At 38.2% G+C, this 12,487-nt stretch overlaps 1 protein-coding gene across 1 annotated transcript; it reads left to right on the top strand.

Moving 5' to 3' along the window:
- The first annotated feature begins 2,881 nt into the window (after nucleotides 1–2,881).
- Nucleotides 2,882–10,035, top strand: LOC124282265 (CDGSH iron-sulfur domain-containing protein 2 homolog B-like). The gene is made up of 3 exons (XM_046718218.1): nucleotides 2,882–3,005; nucleotides 4,628–4,836; nucleotides 6,231–10,035. The coding sequence occupies exons 1-3, from the start codon at nucleotides 2,909–2,911 to the stop codon at nucleotides 6,324–6,326; spliced, it is 402 nt and encodes a 133-aa protein (XP_046574174.1). The 5' UTR covers nucleotides 2,882–2,908; the 3' UTR covers nucleotides 6,327–10,035.
- The last annotated feature ends 2,452 nt before the right edge of the window (nucleotides 10,036–12,487 follow it).

Raw genomic sequence — 12,487 nt, 5'->3', positions numbered from 1 at the left:
CAGCTGCTATCAACTCACAATCGGATAACCCGTTCATTTCTTGGTTGACCTGTGCGTAATGGACAAACGCTTAGTCTGTGACAATTCACTGAAACAAATAACTACTTAAATTGAAAAGGAACCTAGCTTAAATTGGCGAGACCGGAGATCCTGAGGACAATTTAGACTTGCTTCAGTTACAGATTTTGCAGCACTGAACGGAAGGGAGAATACTGTTTCAGGGACTGTAAGGTAGACTACATTCGTAATGATAAAGACATTGTGTCGCCTGCTGTTCCATACATACTCTCTCTTCAGTTGGATTACTTGTTGACTGACTGACTGAGTATGGTTTTACGCGGCTTTTAGCAATCTTCCAGCAATACAAGTCAAAACATTGATTACATAAACAGTTTCGTTGCCTGTTGACTGGGTTCCGTCCTATTGCGCAACTTAGTACACTAACCAGTCGAGAATTTTGAGACTAATTCATTTAACTGGATACATAAATATTAATCAGTATTATTTGATACATCTAAGCACTTGTATATTGCAATACTACGCTCCATCTAATCCTTGCAAACACGTCGTGCAGCGTGCTCCGTCGTACAGCGAGCTCTGACAAACAGAAACCTGGAAATCGTGGACATCTCAAAACGAGGCTCTGCCGCTAGAAAAGTTTGGCGGTCTGGTACGCACTTGATATTATATCAATCGCATTGTGCTTTACAGAACTATACTGAATAAGCGCAAAAACATATAACAGGTGTAACCAGTAAGCCAGATGCATTGTGAATCATTTTACGACCTCATCAAACTGGGTCAGTCTGTCATGTCTTAGTTAAAGTCATGCTGCCTACACCTCGCCATAGAATATAAAAATACGATGTTATTAAAGTTTACAATTAAAATTCATTTGTAAATACCATTTTCTTATGAAACAAGGAATTGGATTTCAGTGTAACCATAGTTGTTTGTGATGTCTATTTTCACTTTCACACGAGAAAATTCGGATCGGCTGAAAAGTAGGTCATTGTCTGCATAGGTTAATGAGACTCATGTTTCGGTTTGCACGGCGGGGACACCAGAAATGGTACTTGTTGACAGAAAGAAACATGTGGGCATTTAAACAGGATCTGTACTTGATATGCATGATCTCAAATGAACACAAGAATTGGAAACGAATACACTATGATGAACTGGGGTACGTGAATGACCAGACAACACATGTACCAGTCTCATGCATTCATTCATTCATTATTCATTTACATCCAGGGATATTGTTCACATTTATGAAATGTCATGAATCCTTTTAAAGGTTGAACGTTCATGAAAATACAGAGTGCTTTTGTAAATGCGAATCGAGATATATATAATATCATTATTTATGAAATTGTGCAAGTTCTGATAACATATATATACATATCGCATATGTGTCATATCCACATCCAAAACGTTTCAGCAGTAATGGCCACAGAATACATTCAAATATCTGCAGAGCCCGAGAAAACACAGAAAGCGACATAGGCGCCAAGACCATCATTATGCATAGTACCTTATGTGAAATGGAGACGTGTTGTTAGTTGGAATCATTTATACCGGTGATAAAACATGAGCCGCATGTTGCAAGTTCCGCCTTTACAAAATATTTACAGTGATTGACGTCTTGAGCACCGACCTAAACAATTCTGATACGATGATAGGCATCAACCTGGCATGCGAGCCCGACCCCTCAAAATACTACTACTACTACTACTACTAATAATAATACTACTACTACTACTAATATATAGAGTTAATTAACGTTCTTTTCACACCTGACTAGAAGCAGATAAAAAACATATTTTTAGAAATTTGAATCAGGTTTATCACTGGAGTTCACAATGAAAATGTCTGGTTTGGTGACTCACGGTTTGTCCCTTAATGTTTTAGCCTTTAATCTGACACCTACAACTCGCTCTTTGGCGACTCGGGTTATGAAATGCAGGTCCCATGACAAGTATAGAATTCATACTGAACCAACTCGAGCATATTATTTTTGTCAAACACATAAATTATTTGGTCACAGAGATGGACAATCATAGCCTTGATCATGGATTTAATAACTGCATAAGAAACCAGATTAAACGAATGTTTATATTGTACAGAATAAATCACAAATATGCGCGTTGATAAATGGATTATCTGTTCGTCTCGATGATAAAAAGATGTCATTGTTAATTCTACATGAGGGGCGATGGGGTAGCCTTGTGGTTAAAGCGTTCGCTCGTCATGCCGAAAACCCGGGTTCGATTCCCCACATGGGTACAATGTGTGAAGTCCATTTCTGGTGTCCGCCATGATATTGCTGGAATATTGCTGAAAGCGGCGTAAAACAAAACTAACTCACTCACTCACTAATTGTTACAATGTCGCCATTGTAGATGACTACTTTCGGAATGGACTTTGATGGCTGGAATCGCTCCGACGACACACTTTTTTCATGTAATTGTTCTCTCCTCGTGGTAAATTTAATTGTGGAAGAAGAGGATGTTTCGTTGACGAAACGCTGTTCAACTAGCTATATTCAGGTTGTTAATGCACAGTAAAAGGAACCATCGGGTTTTTATGGATAGTATTCTTCATGTACTTCCTTTTCCAGGTAATAGTTTGTGATGTTTTGCATCTATATTTGAAATGTTGTAAAACAGTTAATTCTGTTGAAATTATGTATATTTATAAGTATTTTATAATTTGGTATGATTTCGAATATATGTTATTGTCACCATAATTAATCAATGCTTACATGTTGACAAAGATGTATATCATAGATAGAACATGACACATTTATAAGTTATTTTTCCCACATACGTAGTTCGTTTGTGGTTCAATCGGATGCAGTTCGTATTTTAAACATTCCGAAAACCTCGTCTTCACTCAAGGTGTCAAGATGGAGTCTGTATCAGCCTTGATTCGAGTTTCGTTGCCTAATTATTTGAAAAACCTGCCAATACCAGACTCTGTTAGTGGTATTGCAAGTTTGTCGGGTTAGTATACAGTCTACGATGAGGAGACAGCGAAAGGGTCTAAACTGACAAGCAGCCCAAGGGTTTAACCTGCTCTTCAAGAATAGTTGCCCTTTCTGGGTGTCACGTCTACCGTGAATGATGCACCGCGGCACTGGTTGCTGGGCGGTTCCTCAGGTTTAAAACGGAAATAAAATGTTCATTACATTTCATCATTTGATTTCCATAACTGATGAGCTGGCTGTCATCTCATGTCGCTGTTGTTACTACTTTTAACATATTATGCAGTCCCCGTTGTTACCTTGGCTAGTGTTATGTCAGTAAACGTCTTGCCTCCATATACATTTAAAATTCATATTTTACAGCTTTTAGAAAGAATCACCTCCGTCAAAAACTTGTTCATCCATGTGGTGTTGATCATGAAGTTTGCCGATTCAAAAGAATCTTTCTTTTTATAGACTATAGTATCTATTTGGGAAGGACACAAATTGCAGTCGGCAGTGTAAATAAATTAGTTCACAGTATAAAAGTAACTCCCTAGCAGAAATTCTTTCATCTTAAAAAAACAACCCTGCATCAACCATTCTGAAGGATCGTTTGGAAACAATGGCTGATAAATCCTTTACTTGGCCTTATCCATCTTGCCTTGGTTATCCATTGAGAATATTGCTAAAAGTTACTCACTCACTCACTCACTCACTTATCCATTGAGAGAAGTTTCAGGTGTAGTAACCCCAATGTGGGTATTGGCTTATCACAAGAGTAGACTTTTCTCTTGTTGGTGAATAAATGCATGTATTCTGAAACAACACATGGGCCTAATGCATGTCTTTTCCATTTGTTTGTCATATTATTTTGCATGATTTTACATATGGGACAATGAGGTGAAAGACAGTTTACCTTTACCCATCTGAATAACTATCATCAGCTCCCTGCAGGGCTTTTATGCCAGCACATGGAGCCATACTACCAGTGCAAACAGAAGATATTTAAAAAATGTTGTTCATGTTTTCTAATTCTCAATGACCGTTGATATTTTATCACATGTTAAAGTTAATCTGTATGTGTTGACATCTAAAACAGTAATAGGAGAGAGTTCTGCTAAATGATACTTGAAGTACTGTCCCTTGAAGCAGTTTTCACTCATTTACTTTGTGTAGGTACCCAAAGTGTCAGGTGGAGGCCTAAATTTACTTTCCCTGTGCAATATTTTCTTTGAACCCAAAACATAAACCTAACCCCTAAACCTTATCAAAAACTGTCAAAAAAACCCTACTAAATAAAATAAATTTATCAAAGCAGCACAAAAATGGCTGACATGTCCGGTGTAATGCATTCTTACTGCTTCAATAAATATACTAAATAAACTCCATTCCTCTAATGATGCAAATTACTGGATGAAAAAAATATATATATGAGAGGAGCTTATGCTCCCTCAATAACCAATAAACAATGCTGACGTCACAGCATTGGTTTTGGTAGAAAAGTTTCACAAATTAAATCATAAGGTATTGTGATGTAATTTGTAAAGTTTGTGGTGCTGTATTCTAAAGATAGGCCAAATATTCTATTGTATCAAAGTCCTACAATAATTTACCATATTTAAATTCCAACTGATTATCATGATTATATTATTTCTTCAGGTCAAGACTGGCTTTCCTTGGTACCTTTTGTAGGAACTGTATCACTCATAGTCTATGTTACTGTACAAGCCTTCAAGCCCAAAGTGGAAAAGAAGAACTTCCCAGTTAATCTCAAGATACAGAAGGAAAATGCTAAAGTTGTCAATATGGTTGACATTGAGGATCTAGGGGACAAAGTTAGCTACTGTCGATGCTGGCTCTCTAAAAAGGTAAGAGTCATGGTTAGGAAATAACTTAAAAACCTTTAAGGGCAACCCTAATTTTGCTGGTTGAATAAAGTTTGCTGGCTCACGATATAAAAACTGCTTTGTGATCAATGATTGTGGTACAGTACCGTACATATGACCTATTGACAACATGATTGAGACAACTTCTTGGCAACTGCGGCGAATGTGACAAGCTGTGATCTGCTGATTGTGGATTTGACGCCCTCCGTTACCCTTCATTCTGGACCGCCTCCGTGGTGTAGTGGTTAGAGCGTCTGCCCGGAGAGGAAGGTTGCGGGTTCGATCCCCGACCGCGTCATACCAAAAGACGTTAAAATATGGTACTTGTTGGTTCCTGCCTGGCTCTCGGCATTTATGGGTACAACAAGGACTGGTCGGCTCGGAGTCAGTACAATGTGTCTGAGTGGGGTATCCATGCTTCACTGCGGCATGGTATCTCAGTGGGCTAGCACTATAAAACCAGCTTAAGTCTGGGCTAGTACAAGCAGCTGCACATACACATACACACACATGCACGTCGTCATATGAGCGAAATATCCTCAAGCACGACGTAAAACCCAATTTCACCTTACCTCACCCTTCATTCTGTCCTCATATTTTTCTCCCATGGGTTACGCAACAATGTTAACCCATTAGTCCAAGACTGTGTTGTAGCAGAAATGTGTTTCAAAGCAGCATTAAACTGATTTAGCATTGCTTTATTTTATAAATCTTATACTCAGTTTATCAAATGCATTTAATTACCACTCTGAATGATATTACAGTTAATGCTTTTGCACTCTTTGCAAAAACATGTTTTTACAGTGTATTAGGGCCCTTGTCATATGTTACACTTCTTGATGACCTGCTCTCTGACACCTATCATAAATGTTGGTTGGCACATGTCATTGTATCCCAATTGCATAGATTGATGCTCATGCTGTTGATCACTGGATTGTCTGGTCCAGACTTGATTAGTTACAGACTGCTGCCATATAGCTGGAATATTGCTGAGTGACGTAAACTATACTCACTCACTCACCTATTATAAAAGACCAGTTGATTACCTTATTTAAACATAGTGTGGATCATCAATATTCTATCTATATTCCTTCAATATTTACATGCCACTATGTAAGTGCAGTAATAATGTACATGGTTTAAAACCCAATTTCATTTCTCCTTATCCATCTTGAAGTCAAGTCTGGGCAATACATCCAGTGTTTGTTGACAAGGAACAATTGCCACAATTAGACCATGTCAAGCACACTAACCACCCTTCACTTAAGTCAGATCTTACAAAACCATAGGGCACGGAAACCTATTTTATCCCCTTAAAAGACAAAGTGCTCTCTTGAAGAACATGATTAACTATATATGCATGCATCTTGTTTCAGTTCCCCCTCTGTGATGGCAGTCACAATAAGCACAACGATGAAATGGGTGATAATGTTGGCCCACTGGTGCTCAAGAGGAAGGAACCCTCAAAATAGAGGTTTTACACACACACACCTCCAAGTCCCTGTACAGCTGATTATGTCAGTGACATAGACAAGAGGAATCTGTCTTGTGTTTCATTCTGTTTAGCCACAGTATCATTCCTAGGATATATACAATTATGCAGGTAGTTCAGCTTGGTTGCTTACATGTTTGACATGTTGACTTGTTACCAGTTCACGATATTTCACCTGTGCCTAGCTAATAGGATTATATGTAATCATTATGTCTTGGTGCCATAAAAAATTGAATGGTAATGATTTAGAGGATTAAAGCTTAACCAGAAGATAATCCAAAGGAATATCAAGTTTGTCTCTGTAAACTTTTTGTACAATTCTTTAATTGGGAAAATATGTTACTGATACATAACTCTGTAACTGTTTAATGGGCATTCAACTTAGTTCTGTAGCAGTGCTGTTCTACACAGTTTTATAGAACAAAATGAACAAAGATGTACTGGCATTGACTTTATAAGCATCCCAATGTCATCAATATGAGATCCTTTACTCCTAACAATTCCTGTCTTCACCTCCTAAGGTAACATCCGCGAACCATCGAGGCAGCACAACATTCGCTTTCTCAGTACGAGGATACAAACACTTCAGCCTAGCAAATCTGATTTCTGTATCTGGAAAACAAAATGCAACAACTTCTGAATATGGATGCATCAGGCTGCACCATAATGTGCTTGGTTTTTTCTCCACGCCATGTTTTCTGAGGGTTTTGGTATCAACACTTCAAATCAAAGGAATCTGAATATTGTGGGGTTTTCATTTGTACAAAGCCAAATTGTTTAGAAAATTGACATATGATCGGCTTAAAAACCCATCATCCTTCATTTCAAGTGCTATTACATTAGAGTAAAAGATCTGATTTGATGAGACTGAAAAGCATCCAAGCCCAAGTTTGGGGGAAACAATCTCTTTCAAAAGCAGTATAATGATTTTGTCACTTTGAATCACACAAGTATACCATCAGGTGAACCAAAAAGTGTTAAATTAAGAGATGAGAAAAAAATGCACCTCATTCTGATACTATTTTCTATTCAAAGACAATTTATCATAGTTATATTTATTCAACTAATTTGGTATTCTAAGTGTTCTACATAACACATTGTAATACTAACAGCTTTCAGGTGGCACAATAATTGTCAAGTTTAGATTTTGACTAATACTAAGTAATCATTCTAATAGTGACACAAGTTAATTATTCAACAGGTATCTAAATCAATATAATGAGACTTCAAAAATGTTCCAGTACCACTCAATATTTGCTAAGGACCAAAACAGACATCTGTAGTCAAAGGTGTGGTCTTTATTAAATGTTGAGCAGTATGTTTACACTGTGTAACTAATCTACTCCATTGTTCCCCTCATCATTTATATGGTACATAATTAGATTTAATGTGGGACAAGCTCAATAAGATTGCATTCAAATTTTTGGCCCTTTTACTGAGTCTTTCCATGCCAGCTGATTCAAGTTCCTGCTCAGCCTAACTACACACAGGCAATATCTCAGGGTCAGTTTCACACAGGGTTTATATGTCCTGAATGGAAAATGGGCACTAGACCATAGAACATACATGTCTTAACCTTCAAGAAAAGAGCATAAACATTTTCATGTAAAGCAGAGACCATATATGGTCTCTGTGTGAAGAGAAAATTGTGTTTGATCAGAGACCATATACCGATTATATGGTCTCTGGTTTTATACATGGCTGATTTGTTATTCATCAGGTATGGGAATGGCAAAATATCTGTCATTTTCAGACAGGAAACCGTACAAAGTACAAACCAGAGTCAACGATTGCCTGTGCAGGGTTACTAAACTATAGTCTCACCCATTGCAGTCAGGTTGTGATGGTGCCATGCCTGAATGTGATTATGGTAAACACTGTCAAATACAAGTTGTTTGTATTTTTCATCATGAATGTTTGATATGTCCATCACAAATAAGATGCAAAATTCCTCATCATTGACTGAGAGTATTTTAGTATTTGTGTGATCTTATTCAGATATTATTCAGCTCTCCTTTCTACAGAAAGTAGTATGAGACCATGCCTTCATACAGATGTCAGACAGCAACTTCTGTTGTCTATATCTCTGCTTTGAAAGGGCAATTGGGTAGCCAAATGGTTTAAGCGTCGGCTCTTCAGGCGGATGTCCCAGGTTCTACTCTCAACATGGGTACAATGTGTGAAGCCCAGATCTAATGTGCCTGGCTGTGATATGGCTGGAAAATTGCAAAAGAGGCATAAAACCACTCTTACAGCATCCGTAATGTTATGCTTTGTTGAAGAAGGTATGAGTTGGGTTTTTTAACCAACAGCTGTTCAGGTTTTTGTGCTTGTTGTTTCATTTGCTGTTTTAAACACAATGTCAAACATTGTCCTTGGCCTTTTACAATAATGTTGTGATTTTCATTACACTTATATTCAAAAGGGGTAGCTTGAGCTTCATTAAAAGTAGTGAAATAGCTTGATATTAAATTGGAGAACTACATTAAAGTGGCCATGTGTGGTATGTGTTTGCACATGTGCTTGTTGTTTAGTCATTAATAATATACTACTGAACAAGGGTTAAGTTTAGCACCTTTTATATAAGTTGGGCAATCAGAACCTCTGTACTTAGAAATCTATTGCTTTAAACATAGGGTGTGTCACTTGATGTATAATTTCGTGTTGGTTCTGTTATCTGTGATAAACAATAACACCACAGTTAACCTGAAGGTGTATCAAGATATGGGCATGATGTTTTAACACTGTTGAAATAGCTGAGAGATACTTGTGGCTGTGAGTAAGCAACTTCCTTGGTTTATTAGGGTCTAAGCAGTTTCCTTTCCTTAATATTAATAGAAATAGTGTATAATTACTTTCATGACTGTACACCTTGGTACATAATCACTGCTTTTTTGTAACATGTATGCACTGATGAGAGAGCTATAGACATTTTTTGCTTGACATTTTGAGAAATTTGGTGTTCTTTCTGTACACGGCTAACATGGAACTCAGTCATGAATGCATTTTGAAAATAATCAAATAATCCAAAAGGTTGAATACAACACCAAGAAAAAAACATGGTTTTAATTGAACGCCAATCTTTTTTCCAAACTTAGGGGATGAAGTGTAATTATGGAAATACTTATTGATCCACATGCAGTGGTGTAAACACGGATAAAGGCCAGTGAAGTATGTAATAGGTTAATGTTTTTTACGTGCAATGCATATGTGCTATGATTTTCCTGAAGGATATGTTTTGGCCAGATACAAAAACACTGCTACAAACAAGGCATTTGTCATCATCATCTGAAGGACATATATTCTGATCAGATGTCTAGACATTGCATTAAAAAATACAAAGGATTTTCTTACCATATTCATAAACATTGTAGCCAAAGAAAGAAAAACAAAAAAGTGCTATCTGAAGGACATATATCAATCATATTGATATGTCAATACGTGTATGTGCTAAATAACTTCACGGCTGTGCAAGTAACTGTGACTGTACAGGAAGTCTTCCAGTGTTGAACAAATTGTAACTGTTCGGATATTTTTCTGAGTGGATAGTGTATTTTTTTACAGATGAATGATTTGTAAATTTGTTGATGACAGGCTTTGCTGAGTGTTAGTTCTTGCACATTGTGAGGGACAGAGTTGTTTTGATTTGTTGTCATGTTTTCTAACAAAGAAATAAATGTTTCATAATATGTATTCTTGTTTATCCTTGTACATAAGGTGATGGGTCAACATGTTGGATGCTATATTCAGCTCTGTTATCCAGTGAATGGCACACTTCAATGTTTATATGTGCTGATATTTAAGGGGTGCAGCAAATGCACATGTTCCAGCGTGAAGGAATGGGTAAAAGGGTCATTGTTCAGTCATTGGACTTAACGAAAATTTACTAACGTTATCCAAAAGTTACAACGCTGAATAAAGTTGCGGACAACTGAATACTCGAGGGCTAGTTTAGAAGATGTACTTGCAGTGGTCACAAATAACTAAAACAGCAGTCACGCCAGAGCTACGACCTCAGGCCTTCCATGAAAAGTGCAGAAAGCCGAGGTGGATGCAGTACATGATGTATACAATATTAGGGGTCCCAATCAAGACAGCACCATGACAAAGAAACAGTGGAGTACCTGAAGTTGTACTTCAACTCCACAGTTGGTTCGGAGCCCTGGCAGCCTCGCATGATCTGAGTGCTACTGTGACATAAAATGAACAACTGACAAACTTATATTCAGTGCAAAATAGGGATCACCTTTATTTTGGGCTAAACGTTTATGTGAGAATGGCCTAATTAGTGACATTAGATAACTGTGCAACGTTTTTTAGAATTTTCCTCCGATCCCATGGTGCTCTGATAGCCGTGAAGATCCGGGTTAGAATATTGATCTTCAGTAACCCATGCTTCTCGTAAGAGGCGACTAACGGGATATGGCGGCGGTCTGTAAATAATCGAGTCTGGACCAGACAATCCAGTGATCAACAGCATGAGCATCGATCTGCGCAATTGGGAACCGATGACATGTGTCAACCAAGTCAGCGAGCCTGACCACCCGATCCCGTTAGTCGCCTCTTACGACAAGCATGGGTTACTGAAGATCAATATTCTAACCCGGACCTTCACGGGTAGTTTCGTGTTACTAAAAGACATTAAGAGGTAATACTTGTTGTTTCCCTCGGAGTGTCAGCATGCTGTGTTTGAAAGGGTTGCGCATGTAAAACAATGACATGGTATCATCAGCTGGCTAGCTCTATAAAATCGGCATTAGTCCACACTAGTATAAGAACGCGCACGCACGCACACAATAAAAGGACAGTGGGAAATTACAGAAAAGTTGATCAATTAGCCTTAACTCCCAGGACTATCAATATATAATTCACATTAGCAGCACGGTAGCTAATGTCCATAAGACTACATGTCTCTTCATTATATTTATTTTAAGAATTCAAAGTTACTTATTATTTCTCAATTAATCGTTTATTTTAAATATACTTCCACGGGGCATCTATATCAATCCCCACTCTTTCCTTTCACTATCAAACTAACCAGTGAAGACTAGGGTTAGAATTGGTCTTCAGCAACCCATGCTTGTCGTAAGAGGCGACTATAACGGGATCGGGTGGTCTGGCTTGGTTGACACATGTCACCGGTTCCCAATTGTGCAGGTTGATGCTCATGCTGTTGATCACTGGATTGTCTGGTCCAGACTCGATTATTTACAGACTGCTTCCATATAGCTGGAATATTGCTGAGTGCGGCAGTAAACAACAACCAACCAAGCAACCAACCAACACTATTAAACCAACCAAAATAGCCACAGGACCAAATTTCAATGTCTGCCAGTTTCAAAGGAGACGTTTACAGGGCCTAATGTGCACTTTAATAATTACATGAGAATTTAAGAATTTGATCTAAACAAGATCAAACTAGTAATTCGTGCAAAACAAAACGGAAAATATACTTTGAAGCTCACAACTAAATGAACAAATTTCATTACAGTTTGCACATAAAAAGGGGAACCTGAACAGTTTTTCAATATGGCTGCAACACTGGCCGAAAATGCGATTCGAACCTCGGGTCTCACCATTGGTTTGGTACAAGCCTCGCGAGTATTGTGTCAAGCCGTTTCTGAGACGGTTCACAGACGATGGCGACGGCGACTTGCAACGACGAGTGAGAAATGGGCTTCACATATTGTACCCATGTGGGGAATCGAACCCGGTCTTCGTGACGAGCGAGTGCTTCAACCACAAGACTACCCCACCGCCCCATGCAACGACGACGCGGTAGAGACCATGATTCGGCGACGGGGCCAGCTCGACTTTCATTCTGGTGACCTAATTGGATAATTAGGATGAGAACGAGTTCTTTTTAGAAGACCTAATGTTGAGTAAAATAAATAACCGGACATGTCAACTCTGTGATAGCTATTTTTTCAACTCAAGGGCATTTCCTGGTCATCCTAGTGGCCAGTTTGTAACCTCTGAGTTCATCTGGTTTGGTTCATGTGATCCGATAACGTATATTGTAGTTTCCGCTTTTCTCACTCCCGTTATAAAGTATGTACATACAACGTAAAAGGCGTACGCTGTATGTTCCACTCACTTCCTGTGCACAATGTAATGAACTCGCTGCTTATCGTTTAGTGC

The sequence above is a fragment of the Haliotis rubra genome, unplaced genomic scaffold (assembly GCF_003918875.1).
Source record: "Haliotis rubra isolate DU_JTF1 unplaced genomic scaffold, ASM391887v1 Scf297, whole genome shotgun sequence".
NCBI classification, from domain to species: Eukaryota; Metazoa; Mollusca; class Gastropoda; order Lepetellida; family Haliotidae; genus Haliotis; species Haliotis rubra.
Note: the sequence above shows the minus strand (reverse complement) of the source record. Positions and strands in the feature narration are given on the sequence as shown.